Source organism: Ceratotherium simum, chromosome 31, assembly GCF_057802395.1.
Source record: "Ceratotherium simum simum isolate JZ-2026a chromosome 31, ASM5780239v1, whole genome shotgun sequence".
NCBI lineage: Eukaryota > Metazoa > Chordata > Mammalia > Perissodactyla > Rhinocerotidae > Ceratotherium > Ceratotherium simum.
Genome location: NC_141930.1, coordinates 2502332 through 2526676, shown reverse-complemented (window position 1 = coordinate 2526676; position 24345 = coordinate 2502332). Strand labels below are relative to the sequence as shown.

Below are 24345 nucleotides of genomic sequence, written 5' to 3'. Positions count from 1 at the left end.
ATTACTTCAAAGCCAAGACCAAGCTAATCAAAATGGAGGGAAGAAACACCATCAAGAAAGAACAGAAGGAAAAAAGACCCTATACATACAATAAGGAGAAATACGAACTGCATAAAGCTAATGACAACAGAGAATAGGGATGGTTTTTTAATAATCTTCTTATTACCACTGCTAAGATCACAGTCTCAGATAAGTCCTAGAAACCAAGCTAGGGATTTGCCTATAGTTTCTCAAGGGTCCTGGCAAGGGCTATTCCTCTCATTAATTTAAGCTACAATCTTGGATACAATCGCTTTGGGAACTAGCTAGATTAGACCTAAAGATAATCAAGCATTTATTGCTTAGCCTTTTCTTTGACCTCAATCGTCAGAACCTCTTCCCCGGCCTCCGCAGAAGGAGCCATGCTGATGATGAGTGATTGATGGCTACTTTCTCTGGGTAAAGCTGCCCTGCTAGTCGGCTGGGGCGTTTCCTCTGCTGTGACAGAACTTGCTGTCTGTTCGGATCTGTCCAGTGGTTTCTCTGCTGACTCTCTTCCTTTATCTTCACCTTCTTTTTCTCTACCCGCTCCTCCTTCAGAATTTTCACTTTTTTTCTGAAAGAAGCAGTTACAAAGAATTGGCACTGAAATCATCATCAAGGACATTGGAGTCTTTTGATTAATACACAGTGGCTAAGGATCCCCACCACCACAGACTGAATTAAGTTGATATGGGAATCATGTCTGCATGACTGCATTCGACTATCATTTGGCTATGTTTCGGATGTTCTGCAGAACTGGGCTGAGCCGTCACATTTGACTGATGGTGTTAGTCTAGACTACAGTTTGTCCCCGCCAAAGAACCCTCTTCTTATTGGTTCTCACGCTCTCTGAATTATTAGACTTGGTGCTCAAGACTCTTTGTTTCTGCTTTTTAAATATTTATTTATTTTATGAAGATGAAATTTTAAATATTTATTTTTTAATAAAAAAGTATTAACCAAATATCACAAAAATACTATAAAAAGCATAGTTTCCCTCCTGCCTAAGTATGTGGGAGAACCTCAGGGAGAAACTTACATCTCTTGCCTCGTACAACCTTCTCCCTTCATCCCATGGGTGCCTCAGCTATAGTTTTAGAACCTTTTGTGTTTAGTATCATCTGTAGAAATTTCATAGTAAAAAACATACCATGCTCTTTACCGGTGAGCTTGGGATCCATTTGAGAGAAGCTTATACAAGGTGTGAATGTGCACACACAAAGTCGAGAACCTTACTTAACATGCTGACTTATGTATTTCTTTACCCCCATACATCTTTTACACAAGTTACTATTTCTACGCTGATGTAAATGAGACACTTGGTTTACACCGTATCCTTAAATTTCACCACAGTGTTGTGTGTGTGGGAAAGGAAGAGGCAAGTTTCAGTCTCTTGAGTGTGGCTAAATTATAAAATATATAATATTTGCTCTACCAATTTTCTGAAAGATCCACAGCTACCCATTTCTTTTAGTTTTAGAGATAACATAATGAGTAGATTCAGAAAACATGACTCCCTGTTTTGTTTCTCAGTATCTGCCCTCATAGGCTTATTATGAGAATAAAAATATATGGGAAAAAAAGAGAGAAAAATAATAACATTTGAGTTTTTTGACATTTCTAGGAATTGGGGGGCAGCTCGGTGTAGTCCTGAAAGTCTGGACACCTGAGAAATAGTTTTTGCTCTGTCACTGATTGTGATCTTATCCAAATAGATTGATCTGGATCTCCATTTCTTCATCTATAACATGAAGGGCTTGAATGAAATCTATGAGGTCACTTCTGGCTTTGAACATTTGTGATACATAATTGATTATTTGTGAAAATGTTTACTGGCTTATTGGTAAAATATGTTATATATTTATAGGCATATATATATACAATTGATTCTCATTATTCATGGTGGTTTTGTTCTATAAAGCTGCCACGGGCACTGAATTAGCAAATACTGAACCATTGCTCTTAGGAGTAATGCAGGATTAGGTTCCAACGAGCCTCTGGCCACAACATTTTTGTCAAGTGGTCAATACGTAACCTTGTTTCATATGTATTTCTGTTTAGAGACACTCACTTAACATATATTGTTGATTCATTACATGGAACTCACGGCCAGCAGCACTATAGCTCATGCTTGAAAGAAGCTTACCTAACGCATGTGTTTTCTCTGTAAGGCACAGCAGAGCGTTTCTGCACTCAGGAACTCTAGACAGCACTTCAGCGCTAGGCTTAGGGGCCATTTTTAACAGTGGATAAAAAAAGAAACAAAAATGCACAAAACATAGCAGTTAGACCATGAAAGGTCACTTGTTGACAGTGTGAGGGCGGAAATAAGAAGGGAGAGCATCTCTTGCTCACCTCAGCTGGGAACATGAGCATCGGGCAACTTAAATTTTTCACTGCTCTGCTCACACATACGTCTGTAAATGACCACAAAAGCACTATGAGTATTGATTTTGAGGTTACAAATACATTTTAGTGAGTAGGCAGATTTGCAAATATAGAATCCACAAATAATGAGGGTCAACTGTATTTATACATACGTTTATATTAAAATCATCTATAATAAACCCATGAGATTAAATGTGGTTATATATGTGGATACAGTTTAAGTAATAATAAGTGCTATATATAAAGTAGTAATTATTTGCATTAGATGAATCCAAATTATCCCAGTGTCTGAAATGGAATTAAAAGAGGAGCCTGTCTGGGTACACTGAGTCCAGTGGTCTCTCCGTTACAGGCCTCCATTCACCCTGCCATTCACATACCTGAATGGTTTGTTCTCTCTTCAATTTGAGTAGTCTTGAGAGATCTGGTTTTTCTGTGCCTCCAAGGAGAGCTTTAAACATTTTGGGGGTCTCTGGTTTTGGAGGGAAGAGAAGGGCAAGTCCTTTTCTTGGAGGGGTTGCCTCCGCGGCCGGACCCTTTTTCTTTAGAAGCACTCTGTGGGCAGGAGAGAAAGGCCATTTTAGAAAACGCTGTGAGAGTTCTGGAAAAACCTCCCAGAAATACTATTGTTTCTCCTAATCTGTGAGGTTTTCAATGGATAACTGTATAAACAGTTGTTTGTTAAGTGAATCTCAGAGAGAAACTTGATCACTGCCATCAAAACACAGTTCTCCTCTTAGATTTTACAAAGTAAAACCAACTCCTCTCTAAAGAGGTTTTAAAGGTTGTACCTGGCTTTCTTCATGAGGAGCTTTTCAGAATCTGGATAATGCACTAGAATTTTTTGGAGGGTCTTCTTGTCCAGAGTTAAGAGATTGGCAAACCCATGGGCCACCACGTTGGCGGTTCGACGGTTTCCTCCTCTTGCCGCTAGAAGGCTGTAAAAGAGAAAAGTGAAGCTTTGCCACGAGTTTCACTCTTCCTCTACCCAAATCTCTGAAAAAATAGATATGAAATATGATAACCATTTATACTGCTTCAGAGATCATCCCCTGGAGGTGAGAGTTCAGGTGATTGTGTGGAGAGAGTCAAGATGTGGTGGCAATAGAAGCGGCAACAGTTTTCAACATGTTTTGTCTCTCTCACCTCAGATTGAGGACTGGTCGCCATCAGTGCCCATGAGATTCTTCATCCCAGACTCCAGAAGCTCAGAATCTCTTTGGATTGGGTGTCTCCATTTGCTCCCCTAGATTCACCTGTCATCCTTCCCCATCCTCTTTGCTCCTCAGGAAGCTGATCTCTGTGGGCTTGCCCTCTGACTTTCATTTGGGTTCAGCCAATGGGAATTACCAGTAGGAAGTCGGAAAGCAGGAGGAGAGTGGGGTTGGAGAATTTATTCCCTCGTTCTTTCCCTGCCAGGCCTTCGGTGAGCAGTGGCTGCAGTTCTCTGCCAACATCCACAGCTCCTGCCATGCGGCCATCTCTTAGAAGCACACCTCCCACAGCTCTTTCTGTGTTTCTGGTAATGTGTCCTCCCCTTGTTCCCTTCAAGCCTCGCTGTGGGCACAGCTCCCTTGCTCTTGCTAGCTTCAGGATGCATCGCCATCCCTTTTCGGGAACTTTTAGACTTTCCTTCACTTCGTCAATAATTCCTTTACTAAAGTCTTCTTAGTTACGTTGCTTGAGTGTACTTCTGTTTCCTGCCTGGGCTCTGACTGATACAGCTCTGAAATCAAATCTTACGATGCCCTGGTTACATCTGGTGAATTCAATCTCTTCCCCTACTTCACTCCCAAATCATCTTGTTTCTCAATATCATGAACTGCTCTGTAGTCTAGTCGTTCATATACAACTTCCCACCCAGAATGTCAGAGAATTCAGGGCTTTATATCTCTCAGAGACATACCTGGGCATTTTGCATTTGGGAAGTGACCAACGAATAGTCAACAAATAAATGAACACACGAATGAATAAAACAAATGGATAAAAATTCTATCATTCACCAATAATTTGGAAAATAAGGGTTGGTCTTTAAAACCAAGACAATAAAAAACACATTTCAAATATTTAAAAAAACACTGCAGGCTCTGCATTGAGAAGATAACACAATAGATTGAATCTCTTGGAGTCAATCAGTCAGAAATGGAGAAAAAAGGCTCACATTAATAAGAACGCGATCTCTAGGGGTGAAAAGGGCAGAGAAAACATCCTGGCAATATGAATATTCACACTTCCACCACCCTGCCTTCGGGGGCAATGAGGCGTGGCAAGCTGCCCGGGTCCTATGTCTGAAGATTTATATTAGACAATGTGTACGTTTTCCGACTGTTGTTAGAAAAGGGAACAATGTTCCTTGTGGTAAAGGGAACATTCCAACTGGCTGTTAATTGTAAAAAACTAACATAGGGTTTCAGCTCTGACATGGATGTTGTCATTCCCAAAATTACAACAAGAAAAAGCTGAACAAACTGAAAACTAATGACTTTTCTTGGACCCATCAGAGAACTGAGGTTTCAGGGTAAAACTCCCCCAAATCTGGAGAGACAGGGGAATCCAGGAAGCCACGGCGAGACCTGCCTTACCTGGAACAGAAGCCCTTGGAGCCATAACTGGTAGGAACACTTAAAGGGTGATTTTGACAAACTGCTGTAGGCTGAGAGTGGACTATCAAGAAAGTGAGATGCTCCTGGGGGCCACAGTTATGGGGACACTGAAACTTTTATGGGTTTTACCTTGAAGAACCCCACCATGTTCTCATGGTTAAGAGCCAAGAAAGATCTTGCTTGTGGCTCTGACAGTGGAAGGGGATGATTGTTATTGTAAAATACACCCAGCGCTCATTTGTTCTCCATAACAAAGGACTACTATCCAGAGAAAAAGACTACCAGAGGCTTATCCCACCTGGAGGAAGGGCATTTCTCCCACCCCAGGCCCCTCTAGCCTTCCTGTCTTACCTAAGGGGGATGAAAAGCTAGGAACACTTGTGAAGGTCACATCCCAGGGACACAGGTCCACTGAAAGACTGACAGTTAGTCGTAAGATTATAGATCTTCCCTACACCTTATCAGCATACCAAGGGGGCTCCAGTATAATAAGAGCGGATTATAGCTGCAAGATGTAGACTTTCAGGAGGAGGAGTACTTAGGGAAGGCCCAAGTTAGCAGGGGAGAACAAAGGCACTAGAGAAATTTGAAAGCTCTCGCACCTACAGCTACAGCAAAACATTAAATACTGCCCAACTCCTTAGCCAGATTAACAGAAAACCTCACACTGAAGACCTATTTATCTCAGTTCCTACTACCCAGTACATCATCTACAGATTTCAACAAAAAATTCCAAAGCACACTGAAAGCCAAGAAAGAAAAATACAGTCTGAAGAGACAAAGAAAGCATTAGAACCAGACTGAGATATGACACAGATGTTGGAATTATCACACAGAAAATTAAAAATAACTATGATCAATATGTTAAGGGATCTAATGGAAAAAGTAGACATTATACAAGAACAGATGGGTAATGTAAGCAGAGAGAGAAAAATTCTAAGACACATTCAAAAGGACTAGTTAAGACATCAAAAACACTGTAGCAGAAATGAAGAATGGCTTTGACGCACTCATCAGTAGACTGGACATGGCCAAGAAAAGAATAGATGAGCTTGAGAATAGGTCAACAGAAAGTTCCCAAACTGAAATGCAAAGAGAAAAAAAGAATGGAAAAAAAAAAAAAGAAAAGAACAGGACATCAAGAACTGTGGGACAATTTCAAAAAATACAAGCATCACATATATGATATATACATAAGCATACATAATCAAATACATCGTTGCTATTATTATTTTGAACAAACTGTTGTCTGTTAGATCAATTAAGAATGAGAAAAATAAAAGTTTTATTTTACTTTCACTTATTCCTTCTTAGATGCTATTCCTTTGTTTATAGAGATCTGAGTTTCTGATCTATATTATTTTCTTTCTCTCTAAAGAATATTTTAAAATATTTTTTGCAAGGCAGGTCTCCTGGCAATAAATTCCCTCAATTTTTGTTTGAGAACGTCTTTATTTCTCCTTCACCTTTGAAGGATAATTTCATTGGGTACAGAATTCTAAGTTGGTGGTTTTGTTCTCTCAAATTAAATACTTCACTCCACTCTCTTCTTACTTGAATGGTTTCTGGAAGTTGGATGTAATTCTTATCTTTGTTCCTCTACAGATAAGGTGTTCTTTTCCTCTGGCTTCTTTCAGGATTTTTTCTTTATCTTTGATTTTTCCATAATTTGAAAATGATATGCTGAGGTGTAGTTCTTTTGGCATTTACCCTGCTTGGTGTTATGAGCTTACTGGATCTGTGGTTTGATGTCTGACATTAATTTGTAGAAATTCTCAGTCATTATTGTTTCAAATATTTTTTTGTTCCTTTCTCTCTTTCTTCTCCTTCTGATACTCCCATTACGCATATGTTACATCTTTTGTAGTTGTCCCACAGTCCTTGGATATTCTGTTCTGTTTTTGTCAGTCTTTGTTCTCTTGCTTTTCTGTTGTTGAGGATTCTATTGATATATCCTCTAGCTCAGAGAGTCTTTCCTCAGCCATACCCAGTCTGCTAAGCCCATCAAAGGCATTCTTCATTTCTGTTAACAGTGTTTTTTCATCTCTAGCATTTCTTTTTAACTTTTTCTTAGGATTTCTATCTCTGCTTACACTGCTTATCTGTTCTTACATACCATCTGCTTTGTCCATTAGAGCCCCTAGCATATTAATCATAGTTGTTTTAAATTTCTGATCTGATAATTCCAACATCTCTGCCATGTCTGTTTCTGACGCTTGCTCTGTCTCTTCAAATTGTGTTTTTTGCCTTTTGGTATGCCTTGTAATTTTTCGTTGATTGCTGGATATGATGTACTGGGTGAAAGAAACTGCTATAAACAGGCCTTTAGTGATGTGGTGGTGAAGTGTAGGGGAGAGGAAATATTCTATAGTCCTATGATTACATCTCAGTCCTTTGGTGAGCCCATGCCTCTGGACTGTGAACTTCACCAACGCTTCTTAGGTTTTTCCTCCCCCTTAGGTGGGACAGGATGGTTAGTATGGACTGGAGTTGGGTACTTCCCTTCCCCCAGGTCCATTAGACTCCAACAATACCCCAGCAGGTTAGGCTCTGGTTAACTAGTTTCTTCTGAGGGCAGATCTTATTAGGAAGAACACAGTGCTCTGGTGTATTTCAAAATGGTTCCTCTTCCCCTCCCACCACCAGAAGCACAAGGGGATTTTTCTCTGATATTTACTGTGGGAACTTAGTCGAGCTCCCAGAGGTAAATCTCAATATTGTGCAGGCCCCTCCCATGACTGGGTCCCCCTGGAGGTTTTAACTCTCAGAGTCAGTTTCAGTTCGGGTTTCCCGACCCGGGCACTGGTTCTTGCAGTGGTTTCTGCCCGTGAATCTCTGCTCGGGTAAGCTGCAGTTCCCTGTATTTGCCTGTCAGTCTCTCCAATCTTGGGGGCAGTGGTTTGCCTTCTGTTCTCCCCTCTCTTATAGATCCAAGAAGAGTTGTTTATTTTTCAGTCTGTTCAGCTTTGCTTGTTGTTAGGATGGAATGGTGGCTTCTAGGCTTCTTGCATGTGAAACCAAACATTGAAAAAGGTATAAAATATGTGTAATTGGAATACTACCCAGCCCTGGTGCTCTAGTGGTTAAGATGTGGTGCTCTCACTTCTGCAACCTGAGTTCGTTTCCTGGTCAGGGAACCACACCACCTGTCTGTTGGTTGTCATACTGTGGTGGCTGCATGTTGCTGTGATGCTGAAAGCTATGCCACCAGTATTTCAAATATCAGCAGGGTCACCCATGGTGGACAGGTTTCAGGGGCGCTTGCAGACTCAGACAGACCAGGAAGAAGGATCTGGTTACCCACTTCCAAAAAATTGACCATGAGAACCCTGTGAATAACAGGAAAACATTGTCTGATTTAGTGTTGGAAGGTGAGAGGATGGTGCAAAAAGACCGTGTGGGGTTCTGGTCTGCTGTACACAGGGTCACTAGGAGTCAGAATTGACTTGAAGGCACTAACAACAACAACAATTGGAATACTAGAAAAAGAAAAATGAGAGAGTGGAGGAGAAGAAATACTTGACGTAATAATGGCCAAGAACTTTCCAAAATTAATAACACCAAACCACAGATCCAGGAAGCTCAGAGAATACCAAGCAGAATAAATACCAAAAATACTATTCCTAGGCATATCATATTCAAATTGAGACCAAAGACAAAGAGAAAATCGTGAAAGGAACCAGAGGGCAGGGAAATACCTTATCTATAGAGGAACAAGGATAAGATTTATAGAAGACTTTTCATCAGAAACCACACAAGTAAGAAGAGAGTAGAGTGAAATATAAAGAAACAAAACCACCAACCTAGAATTCTGTGTACAGTGAAATTATCTTTCCAAAGTGAAGGAGAGACAAAGACTTTATCAGAAAAACAAAAACTGAGGTATTTCATCATTAGCAGACCTACTCTGCAAGAAGTATTGAAAGAAGTTCTTCAGGAAGAAGGAAAATTATACAGGTAAGAAACTCAGGTCTACATAAAGAATGGAAGAACGTTGGAGAAGGAACAAATAGAGGTAAAATAAAACTAAAATCTTTTGTTTTTCTTACTCTTAGTTATCTAAAAGACAACTTTAAATGATAAAGCAACAATGCATTGGGTGATTATGGCATATGGACAAGTGAAATGTATGACATTAATGTCTTAAGGGCTGGTAGGGAAGAATTGGGACTACTCTGTTATAAGGGTCCTGCACACATGTGAAATGCTATAGTGTTATGTAAAGGTAGACTTGGATTAATTTATTTTTTTATTTTTTTAATTTTTTTTTCTGAGGAAGACCAGCTCTGAGCTAACATCTATTGCCAATCTTCCTCCTTTTTCCCCCAAAGCCCCAGCAGATAGTTGTATATCATAGTTGCACATCCTTCTAGTTGCTGTATGTGGGAGCCGGCCTCAGCATGGCTGGAGAAGCGGTGCGTCGGTGCACGCCCGGAATGCGAACCCGGGCCGCCAGTAGCGGAGCACTCGCACTTAACCGCTAAGCCATGGGGCCGGCCCAGACTTGGATTAATTTAAAATGCATATTGCAAACTCTTGGGCAACCACTAAAATTTTTTGAAAATAAGTGTACTTGATATGCTAAGAAAGGAGAGAAAATGGAATCATATAAAACGCTCAATTAAAATCAGAAAAGGCAGAAAAAGAGGAGGAAAAAACCCTAATGTAAGGCCACCTTAAGGCATCAGGTAAGGCCTCTTAGCTGCACGTGATGCTAAACTTGGGTCCAGGACCATCCAGGCCACTTCAGAAATTATTCCTCCAAGACAGAAAGTATAAACTTGGAATCTATAAATGTTGACCATGTTAATGCCTACTCATTTTGCTCAGTGATTTCACATGTTAAATTTCTCGCTCCATGATGAAAATCACTTACTTTTTAGTTCTTTCCTGAGGTTCTCCCCAGGATAAGCTCTGCTTCCATCTTTTTTTTCAATAAGAGAAATGAGTTTTACTCCATCTACCTATCAATCATCACAATCATCTCTTCAGTCATTCATCTACCCAACTTCCTATCTATCTTCCTACCTATCTCTCTGTGGGATGAGTGTTACTATTTGAAGGATGATTGGATGAGCCTATTTCATTCTCATCCCTGCAGCCTTGGACACGGGGTAATCCAGGAGATAGGCAGGACGAGATGGCATTGTGGAGCTTAATTTGGACCTGAGGATGTCTCTGTGTGTGTCAGACTGTGAGAGCAGAACGGAAATAACATATTTAAATGTCAGGTTATTTTCAGATTTCTCAAGCTTTAATTAAACTTGCCTACAGGTTACACGTGTGGAGTGCTTGATGAGTTTTTGAACGGAAGAAATAGTCTGTCTGCCAGATGGATTTTGCCCAAACTCTCTCAGCAATGTTTAAAATAGCATCTTTTTTCTCCCTCCTGTCCACAAAATGCTTCTCTAGCATTCCACCAATGGAAAGTTTCACTCATTAAATAGCTTAGTAAGAAGATCCCTAAATACTTCCGACCCTGTACAGAGCTTTTGAAAGAGCACGTGCTGGAGGAAAAATAGCTGAGGTTAATGGTAAGTGTCCCTGGGTCAAAAAATAGCAAACAGAGCAATGGCCCAGGAAACAAAGGAATGCGTTCTAATTCTAGATCCACCTCTGTTTGCTGTGACCTTAGGCAATAACTTGAGGACCTTTCTGATTTTCACTCCAATCACATAAATGCCTACCATGCCTACCGTGATTTATAAAGTGCCTACCATGTATTCAGCACAGAGGTGAAATAGGGCAGAAGGAGAATTATTAAAACATGGGGTGGTTTTGTGGAGAAAATACAGACTTTGGAACTGGATAACTCTACCATTTATTAAGTGTATTTCTGAGCAGGTTACTTAATCTCTCTTTCAGGAAACAAGATCATCTTTTAGTACCTACTATAGGTCTCTTATTTCTTATTTCTTTAGGGAAAAATAAGTATTTATAGGCTCTTGATATTTAATTATGAAGAAAGTGCTATTAGGTAAAATTCCTGGCTGAGAATTTTTAAACCCTAATTTGTGGTATGTAACCGTAACAAGTAACAATAAGTGTAGTAACTTTGTATTACTTAGGGTTCTCCAGAAAAACAGAACCAATAGGGTATATGCAGGTCTACACATATATATACAGGGAGAGAGATTTATTATAGGAATTGGCCCCTGTGGTTATGGAGGCCGAGAAGTCCCACAGTCTGCCGTCTGCAGGCTGGAGGACCAGGAAAGCTGGTGGTGTAATTCAGTCTGAGCCCAAAGGCCTGAGAAGAGAAGGGAGAAACCCACGGTACAAGTCCAGGCCTGGGTCCCAAAGCCCGAGAACCAGGAGTGCTGATGTCTGATGTCCGAGGGCAGAAGACGGATATCTCAGGGCAAGCAGAGAGTGAATTTGCCCTCCCTCCACCATTTTGTTCTGTTCAGGCCCTCAGCAGATTGGATGATCCTGTTGGCATCGGTGAGGGCGATCTTTACTCGGTCCACTGATTCAAATGCTATTCTCTTCCCAGAACACTCTCACAGACACACCCAGAAATAATGTTTTATCAGCTACCTGGGCATCCCCTAGCCTAGTGTCCTAAAATTAACCATCACAGTGCTGGTGTGCCAAAGATGGATAAGTGAATGAAAGCAGTTGTGTAAATGTCAGAGAGGGAAGGTATATTCAGTGTGAGAGGGCCTGTATGTGCAAAGCTCTGTAAAAGTCAGGATAGATAGCAACACAGAGATTACATACATACACGTATATACATATATGCACACTATGCATGTGATACACACATATATATTCACATGTACATAGATACTAAGAAATGAAATCTCCGCTGAGTAACTTGCTGAGTCACACAGCTCATAAGTTGTGGAATGCAAACCTAGACAGACTTCTGAAACACAATTCAGAATGATTAATGCTTTGATAACTGTGAAAAATGAGAATGTTTCCTAAAATAAAGAAGTTTCTAGTCTAAAAGCATTTTTTTTCCTGTGGAATTATTTCCTAGAATAGAAATAAAACTAACTCTGAATACTACCAATGGAAAGAGTATCACATCCAATGCCGAGTGAGAGATTAAAACTTCAAATATCTGTCCTCATTAAGCAAATTTCCAACTGGATTATGCTGGAGGCCGTGAGGTTAGATCACCTGGGTGGACTTTTTCTGAGATATTCTTTTATTCTTTTCAATGTTATTGGAGAACACTTTGTTGCCTGACAATTTTTACCACTTCACTAAAAATAAATTCTAGGAAGACTTTTGTGGGAGCCAATAGGAGAGGTTGTCCCAGAGTCACCTCTGCCCAGGCTACTTGCTCTTTGCAGAGACTTTGATGTTCATAAAACTACTGCAAGGCAAACACATGGGAGCCTGGAATTTTTTTTGTAAAATAGTTTGAGGAAAATCTGCATGTGTGGATTTTTATCAGAGTCAGAGAGTTTAGATTTCACAGATACAAAACATGTCACCCCCTTTCCCCCAAGCAGGTCTCGATTTCAGAGTTGACTTGGCCTTAGAGGAAGTGGATGAACAATGAAGAGTCTAGGTAAAAGTTCTAAGGTAGGAGAGAGGAAGCAAAAAATAACATGTACATTTTATTCCCTGCCCTGCTTATTCATATCCCTTCCAATGCCCAGGAAAACCCTGGGCTGTGATACTCCGGCGAGACAACACTGTACCAAACCAACTGATATACTAGCTTAACTAAATGTTTCTTTGGAGTCAAAATAGCTAAGAATGCCAGATATTAATGACCACGTCGATCAGGAGAGGTAGGTTCTTTCCTGTACTTACTGACATGGAAACTGAGGTCCGGAATCAGCAAGGCGACTTATTCAAGAACAAATACTTCTGAGTTTCATCACTGAGACTCAAATTTGAGTCAAGGGGTCTTTTCTTTACATTCTAACTCTAGTGCTGCTAATGAAGTCATTGTTATTGTTTTAATGATACACATTTGCCCCTGGACATTATAAAAAATAAGAAAGCAAGCCAGGCAGGCTGGCGTGATAAGCGATGCCAAGGTCTGACAGAATCTTCATTTCCGCTCTGCTGTTCCAAATGGTGGGAAAGAACCTCAATTGTTATAGAATTAGAGACACTGGATAATGTTACTTTAGGAGGAGTCCTAAATATTCGAATATATGTTTAGATAATGGTACCAATAATGTATTTGTTCACAGGAATACTGTGAAACTTAGATGAGGTTTGCTTTTTGCGCTAAGAAACAGGTGCTACACAATCAAAGACACTGTACACAAAAGATGTAGTGAAAATGCAAATATATATTTTTAACACATGTAGTGTTCACAGGTTTGAGATAGGAAAAAAAATGGAAATGAAGAGTTTTCTCCTTCAATATTAATCAATCTTCTCACCCTCACTCACACTTCTAATGTATCTATTATTTCTGTCTTATAGGAAAGGTGGTGGGGGTGGGGTGGGAGGGGAATAACAGAGTTATTCTGATGAACAGTAAGAATATGGAATTAAAATAGTCCAAAGAACTAGAAATCTCCCTTGATACTCCCATTTAAAAAACTGAGTGTTCAGGAGAAATAGGCAAACATTGTTTGGAGGGAAAAAAGAGGTTTAAAATTATTTTTCAAAATATTTGTCCTTTTTACAATGTTATAAAGTAAATATTAAAAAAAATTTGCAGAATGGGTGATTTGACAAATACAACCCATGAAAAGTCAGAACTTAAATATTTTAAATGAAAACCAGACTACCTAAAACATGTAAAGATACATCAATGCCTAAATTCCATGTAATAACTTATTATACATGGTGAGAAAAGGGTGGTGAACAAAGAAAGAAACGCAGAAAGTAAATGATCACATTCATGGAAATAAACAGGCCCATAAGAAATTCATTCATTGACCAAACATTTATTGAGGACCTATTATTTTCTAGGCACTATGTAGAGAAATGCAAATGAAAACAACCTATCAAAATGCGAAACCAATGAGAATAATAAAGTAACATCAGTGATGCTAGGGAAAAACAGCTCTACTTTGCATGGTGTGTTGTAAATTGGTTCAATTTTTCTGGGAAATAATCTGCTCATATATTACAAGAGGTATAGAAATGTTTCTACCTTTTGACTTAGTTCTTTCACTCTTGGGAATAAACCTCAAAGAAATAAACAACAGCAAAGTAATTGTACAAAGATAAACATAGCAGTGCTATTCTTAATGAAAACTGACAGGGGCCAGCCCGGTGGCGCAAGGGGTTAAGTGCGTGCGCTCCGCTGCTGCGGCCTGGGGCTCACCGGTTCGGATCCCGGGCACGCACCGACGCGTTGCTTGTCAGGCCATGTGGTGGCAGCGTCCCATGTAAAGTGGAGGAAGATGGGCACCGATGTTAGCCCAGGGCCAGTCTTCCTCAGCAAAAAAAGAGCCCTGTTAGCACAGGGCTGATCTCCTCACACACACACAAAAAAAACTGACAAAAAGGGCACAAGGCTGAATATGCATATTCATGACAAAAATGAACGTGTATTAGTACATTTGCAAAGATAGAAAGATAATTACATTCACTTATTTATTCAATAACTGTTTGGTAGGCGCTTATGTGGGCCAGGCATTGCCCCAAGGGCTGGGGATTGAGTGCAGAACAGACCAGATGTGGTGTCTGCCAGGGTCCCTGGGAGCCTGTGTCTTTGTGCAAAATAGAAGAAAGTCACCTCTCTGGCACATGCAGCCCTGTAGGCACAAAGCTTGGCCAGAAAAATACTCCCTTTTGCAAAGTAAATGGACCTTGTGCATGAGGGAGAGCACCCCAACAGGGCTCATGGCTCAGGGTGGGTGCAGGCTGGATTCCAGCCCTCCCAGCCCCTCACTGGACATCCCAGTGCAGAGTGCAATTGGCACAGACATACGTAAGAGTCCCGTGCTTACCATTTAGTGAGGAAGAAAGACATGGAAGAAATACACGCACCAAGGAGAGTATAATTACAAGATAAATGCTCCAAAAGAAAGGAATATAGTCCAACCAGAGCATACAGCAAGGAGACCTAGGAGGTCCCTACAGTGGAGAATCAAGGAAGTTCTGAAAGAAGCTGAGATTAGGTAAAGGGGTGGGAAAAGTATCTGGGCAGAGGTGACAGCAGGTGCAAAGAAGTCCTCATGGCTGGATGGAGTGGCACATTCAAGGAACCGAAGTCTTAGAGAGTGTGGGGAGTGGAGGGCAACCTGAAGGAGAGAGGTAGCAGGGGCGAGACTCTGCAGGATCATGCAGGTCAGGATAAGAACTGTGTTCTGATTCCTAAGAGCAGTGTGAAAGCATAGAATGGTTTTAAGCAGGAGGGCAGTGGTGTGATCATATCCGCGTTTCCGAAAGATCCCTCTGGATGCGGAGTAGAGACTAGATTGTGGAGGATGCTGTTATTGGAGTGGAGACTGGGAGCAGGGCTCTGTGGCTGTCCAGTGAGAGATGGAGGCGGTCTGGACCAAAGTGGGGTAATGGAGAAGGTAGGAGGCAAATGACTGCAGACACACCTAGGAGGGGAAATTATAGGTCTTGGAGATGGACTGGCCATGTAGAGTGGAGTAGAGAGCCAGGGCGAATAAAGGGAGGTGTAAGCATGCCTTTTTTTTCCATTAAAATTTCAAATGTTAACAATTTAAAGAGTTTGGTTATTGTATTAGTTTCCTAGGTCTGCTGTAACAAATTACTACACAACCAATGACCTACAACAGAAATTTATTTTCTCACAGTTCTGGAGGCCGGAGTTGAAAACCAAGGTGTTGGCAGGGCTGTGATCCCTCTGAGGACTCTAGGGAAGATCTTTCTTGCTTCTTCCAGCTTCTGGTGGCTCCATGAGTTCCTTGGCTGTGGCTGCATAGCTCCAATTTCTGCCTTGTTCTTCACATGGCCTTCCCCTCTGCTCCCTGTGTCTGCGTGTCTTCTCCTCTTCTGTCTCATGTGAGGACACTTGTCATTGGATTTAGGGCCCATCCAGATAAGCCAGAATGACATCATCTTGAGATCTTTAACTTAATTATATCTGTAAAGACCCTTTATTTCTAAATAAGGTCACATTTACATGTTCCAAGAGTTAGGGCATGGGCATATCTTTGTGGGGGCCACCATTTCACCCACCACAGGCATTGTGTGAATAATCCCTTACATACCCCACAGTCGGGGCTACCCAGATTCACCTGTGTGCACACATCATTGTCTCCACACCTCATCTGAAGAGTGCTAAAAGGTCTGCCTTCAGTTCCCAAATAACCTCAAGTAATCACCAAATCCAAAAGACACATCGGTCCTTGTGAAGTCTTTGTACTCTGTAACATCCCGCATGTACTCTCATCCGTGCATTGAATCACCTGGTATTGAGATCTTTTGTTTCTTTGTCTCACTCTTCCAAGGCCCTTGAGGGGAGAAATTGTTTCTTGTTCACCACTGTGCCCTCGTGGCTGGCACCGTGCCATGCATGGCGTTCTCTGAGGAACATCACATTATGCTCTAAGGGGGTTCTGAATATAATTTTCTGTTGTTTTTATCAAATCACAATTAGCTATTTAATTAATTAAAAAATGCCATATAGCACCTGCAAATTACTTTTGAAGGGAAGGAGGATATCAATGAAAATCAACATTTGTTGTACAGTTTTTATATAGCTGCTGGTGACATAAAGATGGAAAGTTCTGGTTTTTATATTTTAATAGCTGAGTCTGTTGGGGAGATCCATCTGAACAAATTAATTATAAATCAGTTGTAACTACTGTAGTAAAGTCATGGATGGAATACTACAGAAGCACAGAACAGGGAGCAACTGGTTGTTTTGGGGGGAGTTAGAGGTGGCCTCAGAGAGGTGACATTTGAATTGAGTCTTGAAGGGTGAGTAGGCATTTTCCAGGGTGAGAACATTCCAAAGGGAGATAAAACCAGTGGGGAATCCTATTGAAATCATAAGAGCAATACCAAGGGTAAAAATTCAGATGTGTTTCAAAAAAAGTGCGCTTTTCACAGATGCAGGGGGAGGAGAGGAAGTGGTTAAACACATTTGGTGAATAAGACTTGGCACTAAACGTACATGTAGGAAAACAGCAGAGAACCCCACAAGGTGGTCCCTGGGTCTCTCTTTTAAAAATGGGGCGTCTGAAATGAAACCAGAATCAAGATGAACAAACAACCAACCAGCTGGGAGAGAATATTTGCAAAACATACATCTGACAAGGGGTTGATCTCCATAATATATAAAGAACTCACACAATTGAACAACAAAAAAACAAACAACCCGATCAAAAAATGGGCAGAGGAAATGAACAGACACTTCTCCAAGGAAGATATACAGATGGCCAATAGGCACATGAAAAGATGCTCAACATCACTAATCATCAGGGAAATGCAAATCAAAACAACACTAAGATACCACCTCACGCCTGTTAGAATGGCTATAATCACCAAGACAAAAAACAACAAATGTTGGAGAGGATGTGGAGAAACAGGAACCCTCATACGCAGCTGGTGGGAATGCAAATTGGTGCAGCCTCTATGGAAAACGGTATGGAGATTCCTCAAAGAATTAAAAATAGAGATGCCCTATGATCCAGCCATCCCACTACTGGGAATCTATCCAACGCACCTGAAATCAACAATCCAAAGAGGCTTATGCACCCCTATGTTCATTGCAGCATTATTCACCATAGCCAAGAAGTGGAAGCAACCTAAGTGTCCCTCGACTGACGATTGGATTAAGAAAATGTGGTATATATATACAATGGAATACTACTCAGCCATAAAAAAGACAAAATCATCCCATTTGCAACAACATAGATGGGCCTGGAGCGTATTATGTTAAGTGAAATAAACCAGAAAGAGAAAGACAAACACTGCATGATCTCACTCATATGTGGAATATAAACCAACACATGGACAGAGAAAACTGGACTGTGGTTACCAGGGCAGTGGGGGTGGGGGGTGGGCACAAGGGGTGAAGGGAGTCATATATGTGGTGATGGACAAACAAAAATGTACAACCCAAAATTTCACAATGTTAGAAACCATTAAAACATCAATAAAAAAATAATAAATTTCAAAAAAAAAAAAAATGGGGCGTCTGCACTCTTCAGATGTTAATTGGAAATGTGGTCTGGTTTTTCTCCATGACAGGCTGTAAATCTATATTTTAGTCGGGGCTTTGTTCTTTTGGATTAACATATAATGTCCTTGAAAGCCCTCAATTATTTTCTTTCTTACTTTTTCCTAAGAAAAAAGAACGCCCTCTAAAATGCTACATGATACTGCCGATTTGGCTCATTTTAACAAAGGTCACAGCATTTTTGAGTAGTAAACACGATTCCTAGCTCTTTCCAGTATCTAGATGTTTGGCAGGCCTGTCTCCATCACTGGAATAAATAACTGAGCTCCAGGGGCCCGTGACAGCTGTGGGCCTGTGAAGCCTGTGGGCATCTGGAAGGGGCAGAGGCGTCCTGTTTCTCCTCAACCACAGACAAGAAGAGAATCAAGGCAAAAAGCTCCCTTTTGCTTGAATTAACCAGACTATTGAGCAAGTTGAGAGCTTGTCTGGTCTACTGGTTTCAATTTGGCCTTAGAAACCAAATGAGTAACAGGAGATTTATTTGAGAAGCTGCTGTCAAGAATCTAAGATTCCTTTCAGCTGCAACCCAGAAGCACCTGGATTCTATTCCTAGAGTATTTCCTCCTGTGATGATAACATCAGCAATTAACACACTTGTATTTATAAAGCTTTATTCTTCAGGGAGTACTCAACCCTTGGGAGAGGTCAGCTAATTAATTTCTGCAATGTTTCAGATTAGACCGTTGTATGTTTTATGACCTTGAAGATTATAGTGATTAAGTCACTCAAATATTAAATCACTTTTGTAAGGACTCCCAGTAAGGAAGCGACAGAAAACAGCGAACATAGATCTTGGACATTCTGAGAAATATTTCCACTACTGTCCCAGAGCAGGACCCTCTCAGGGGTGCTCATATAGTCTTAAGCAAGGGGGAAAAATAAAAAAGAGAAGCCACATTATCAGCAGAGAAATAACATGCTTCAACATTCTAAAGAAACCCTAATTATGCTAATATATAAAGTCATCTGAAATGATCCATGTCTCTGGAACCCTGACGATAACTTCTTAGCAGCTATGAAATCAGTGGTTGGACAAACTCTTTTCTTCTGTGGGGTGGTGGAGAGATCACTGGACTCTGATCCATGAAACTCAGGTTTGGATGTTGTCCCTTCCACTTATTAGCTATGTTATCCTGGGCAAGATAATTGACATCTTGGAATTACAATTTTCTCAACTGTGAAATGAAGGTATCAGTAACTGCCTGACAGCGCCCTCTTCTCTTCACCTTAAGAGCCAGCATCCTGGTTCAAGACTCCGTCGTCTTCCACTTGAACCGCTGCAGCTGACTTCCTGTTGGTCTTCTCTGATTCCCGCTCCTCCACTGTTTCTCCTCCACACGGCTGTTAGAGTGGTCTTTTTTTTTTTTTTTTTTTTTTTTTGCGAGGAAGCTCAGCCCTGAGCTAACTAACATCCATGCTAATCCTCCTTTTTTTGCTGAGGAAGACCGGCTCTGAGCTAACATCTATTGCTAATCCTCCTCCTTTTTTCACCCCAAAGCCCCAGTAGATAGTTGTATGTCACAGTTGCACATCCTTCTAGTTGCTGTACGTGGGACGCGGCCTCAACGTGGCCGGAGAAGCGGTGCGTCGGTGCGCGCCCGGGGTTCCGAACCCGGGCTGCCAGTAGGGGAGCACGCGCACTTAACCGCTAAGCCAGGGGGCCGGCCCTAGAGTGGTCTTTCAAAACTGTAATTCATGGTCGTTCTTTTGCCTAACACCCTCCACTGGCATTTATTTGTATTTAGAATAAAGTATAAATTCCTTACCACGGCCTAAAGCCCATGTGTAATGTGGTCCTCGCTCACCAATTTGGCCTCATCTCCCCACAGTGCCCTTTATTCACCGAACTCCAGCAAAGCCGACCTTCACGTCCTTCAACCAGACAAGATTGCCTCACCGCCAGGCCTTGCCGTTCCATCAAACGGGACGCTCTTCCCCCGTTTCCAGATGGCTGCTCCATTTACTCTCTCAAGTCTCAGGTCAAATACTATCTGTTCAGAGAGCTTGTCCCTGATCATGGTATCTAAATTAGCATCTCCAGTCACTTTCTAACAGTTTTTGCCTCCATAGCAGTTATCACAATGTGAATTTATCTTGTCTAGCTCATTATTTATTGTCAGTTTCCCCCCACAAGCCTGTAATCTCTGTGAGGGGCAACATCTCATTTTCTGTTTTCACAGTCTATTCCCAGAGTTTAGAGCAACACCTGACAGTCCAGCATGTACCAGGCACTCAATAAGTATTTGTTGGATGGATAAATGAATAAGTTTAAAAGCAGTAATGCATATGGAAGTATTTATCCCACAAAATGCTTAATCTGATGTCTATTTTCTTACTCTTGGGGACTTACTTGGAGCATTAACTTCTCCTGGCCAAGAGGAAATGATAATAACAATAATTAGTATTTATTGAGCTTTTAATAGATTCTGGACACTGTCCTAAGTGCTTTTAATGAATTAACTCATTTACCAAATTTCTGAGATATGTACTATTATTATGATAGCTATTAAGATGAAGAAACTGAGGGACAGAGAGACCAAGTAACAAAAAAACAAAGCTCGTAAGTGTTGGAGCTGGGGTTTGGACTCAGGCAATTTGGTCCCACAGCTCTGATCACTGTCACTCGCCTACTCAAAACTGCTGTCTTAGCCCGATGTTCAAGTCTTCTGACAACCTGACAACAACTAACTCCCCCGACCTCTTCTTTCACTATTCATTCATTCTTTCATTCGCATATTCATTCAACATACACTGAACATCTACCTTATGCCAGGCACTGACCTACATCTTGGGACTAAAGAGCTGAATGAGCCAAGTCTTTTGGGAAAGGAAAGGATAAACAGAAATGTAAAATCCTTATTTTGTCAATGCTCTCAGCACAAGCAAAGCTTTGATAGATTGGAGCAGGAAATTCAAGACCTAAGATTTTTCTTTTATGGCAAATGACAGATGTCAATATTTACGAGGTGTCTTTCCGATACCTGATTTCTCCAAACACTGTCCCGGCTTTCAGGGTGACCAGAACTTGAGCACCATCAGGGCCTCCAAGAACTTGGACTTCTCCTTGCTTGATGATATACATTTCCTTGCCAATTTCTCCCTATATGCCAAATGTAAACAGGAACTTTATGCTTGACAATTACTCCCCAAATTGAGGAATAGAAACTATTCTAGAGGAATAAACATAAATGAAGGAAGCAAGGAACATCAATGTAACAGTAATTATCTGAAGACCTGAGGCAGTTACGGACATCTGTTGGACATATCACATGGAAGGAAATTATCAGGAAAGTGGTATTTCCCAACATGTGAGCACGGAATGCCACCACTGGACACGTGGAGACACTTCAGCCAGCACATTTTTCCGGGAATGGGCATGGGTAGAGGAAATAACTGATTGTAAGCATGCTCACTGTGGCTTTGGTGACCACTGCTATGCTTTGAAGAAGGTGTTTGGTCCATCCAATGAGCATGGGCTACAGCCATTCAAAGGTCAACTCTACTCTTCTGCTGATAGCATTGAGGTCTGATTTTAATAATCGGCACATGAGACCTTTCAGCTGTTATTCTTGTTCCATATTGACAGGAAAGTGTTAATGCAGCAGGTCATTTCACTCAGTTCTTGCTTATCTCTGGGGACTCTTAGAACGAGGGCAATGACCCGTGTTCAAACCTGAGAACTAAACTCCTGGAATGTTCACACGGCCACTGGTTAATGGTGTTATTCTGTATGCCTAAGGCAGTGTGGCAGGTTGTACCAGGCTGTCAGCTTTGTTTAATGTAAACACAAAGATTTATGATGTGTACTTTGTATCTAGTTTGAAATCTAAACCATGGCTTGTTGTGTAGCTATGTGACTAGCCCCATTTAAGAACTCTGGACCCTGAGACTCAGACAGGGTTCCCTAGGTGGAGATATTTTGCTCTTGTCTCTCCGGTCCACAGCTGGAGAGAAGAATGCATCTATGTGACCTTCTCAGAAGTATGGAGGAAGACTACCCTTGATTTCTCTTGTCTTTGCCTACGTATATCTTTTTCTTGCTGTTCCTGCACTGTATGCTTTCCTGTAATAAATCTTAATCCATAAATATAACTTTATGTTGAGTCATGCAAATCACCAAACTAGTGGGTGGTTGTGGGACCCTTGGAACACATCTTCTCACTCCAAGATCCAAAAAGAATAAATGTCTTACAAGAGACCTAAATGACATTTGGGCCAAGAAAAGCTGTTAAACTCTGAATGAGCCAGTTTGCATAATACTAGGCAAACTATCTGGATAATAGTATCTATATATCTTAATGAGTTAAGTCTTGATCACCCTGAGCTATAAAAAATATAGCATGAATGTAATACATTTACTTACTCAGTTCAGGAGGGGACTGGGTTATTTGAGTTAATCAAATATTCTTGTTAACCATATTTTCAAAGGATTAGAATACACTAAAATTAGCTCAGGATTAAACAACGTTGATTATAGTTTATGCTCTGCGATGGCTGAGACATGTCCACTTTGTTCCGGTGCTAAGTGGGCTTGTGATATAGATACTCATTTATGAGTGAGGGAAATAGAATTGAACCGTTCTCTGGGAAGTTTTGAAGTCCTTGAATACTGAGGGTTATTTTCTTAAACATTATTGTTGTGTTATACTTGTTAGGTTGAGTTAAAGTTTTCACACTTCACCTCTTAGTTAGCATCTGTGAAACTGAAGCTCTCACTTTATCTCCCCATTATCTTTATGAGGAAGGTAGAGGAAGCACTATTATTCCCATTTTACAGAAAGAAAAATAAAGGCACACATTGGCTTAACTGACTAGCCAAAGCTCCACAACACTAATTAGTAGAAACAAAAGGAAGCCTTGAATGCACATTTCTTGACTGAGCAATGCAGGAAGTAGGCTTAAATTTTGCATTGTGCAGAATATTAAGCATATATTTATTCTTAAATATAGGTCAAAGTAGAAATTCCAATACAGATGGGTCTTATAGTTATTTCCATAATATCAATGCCAATAATAATATCTTGCATTTGCAAGTACTTTTTTTTTTTTTTTTGTGAGGAAGATCAGCCCTGAGCTAACATCCACACCAATCCTCCTCTTTTTTTGCTGAGGAAGACTGGCCCTGGGCTAACATCTGTGCCCATTTTCCTCCACTTTATGTGGGACGCTACCACAGCATGGCCTGACAAGCAGTGCATTGGTGTGTGCCTGGGATCCGAACCCAGGTCACCAGCAGCGGGGTGCACGCACTTAACCGCTACGCCACGGGCCGGCCCCTGCATTTGCCAGTACTTTTAAAAGTCATAATAATATCTGATATTTACATTACTCCTTATTTTAATTCCTGTATTTATTTTATCAGAACATACTACTTTATAATTGCAAAGAATTTTCATAAGATATTAACTTGTCTAACTCAGAAAAATTCCAGTGAGGTCAAATAGGAAAGATATCATTATTCTTATTTAAAAATTGGTGGTAGAGGCTTGAAACATTAAGGTCCTTGAGCAAACTTACAAGATTGGCAGATGACAGCCAATCTTGTTATAATTGCGTCATCTACCTCACTGACTCCACAGAATATGTACAGATGGACCATGTCTAATCACGAATCCAATATCAAGACTGGTCTCTTAAAAACCAGTAAAATATCTATGAGTTATTTTAAAAATAAGGGAAAGTGTCTGAAAATTAGTTTTCCAAGAGATACTCCAGGAAGCAATGATTAGGACAGGGTCATATTCCCTTTTCTTTGCATGAAGTGATTCTCAAGGAACTGGAATGATTTTCCAAAGGCAGTTACTGCAAATGACTGAAGGTAGAGGTATGTAATGGGGATTTACACACAGTTCAGCACTTTTAATTATTTTTTAATGATCATCTCCATAATTTTCCAAGGAGATCTGGCATAATCAACGAACCAAAACTTTCAGTATGTCTTGCATATTTCTAGGCTAATTTAAGCCTTTCCTGCAAGTTTAATTAGCATTCAGATGAAGTAGACATTCCTCAGAGAACAAGGTCTGACAGCATGTGCAAAGTAAGATCAAACCGAGCTCTTGTGCCTGGTTTATGTACTAATTTGGAGAAAGTATAGAAACTCAAGAGCTTCTTGTAGACTGAGGCAACCCTGAGTGAGTAAGCACTTCAACTTTTCAGGCTTCCTGTGAAGAAGGCTATTTCCGAAGCTAGTGGGGGCATTATTGACACTCAAATTGATTCTTGAAAATTAATCCT

The 24345-nt window shown here is 40.7% G+C and overlaps 1 protein-coding gene across 2 annotated transcripts in view; it reads right to left on the bottom strand.

Annotated features, from left to right (window-relative positions):
• Positions 1–334: 334 nt before the first annotated feature.
• CNGB3 (cyclic nucleotide gated channel subunit beta 3) overlaps positions 335–24345 on the bottom strand; it is a 142260-nt gene continuing 118249 nt past the window's right edge. The window contains exons 15-19 of one of the 2 annotated variants that reach the window (XM_087420587.1): positions 21090–21208; positions 3201–3347; positions 2790–2964; positions 1688–1762; positions 335–595 (exon numbers count right to left, since the gene is read on the bottom strand). In XM_087420587.1, the coding sequence (XP_087276713.1) occupies positions 335–595; positions 1688–1762; positions 2790–2964; positions 3201–3347; positions 21090–21208 (777 nt within the window). The remainder of the gene's footprint in view (positions 596–1687; positions 1763–2789; positions 2965–3200; positions 3348–21089; positions 21209–24345) is intronic. The other variant, XM_004441130.3, reaches the window with a different exon arrangement.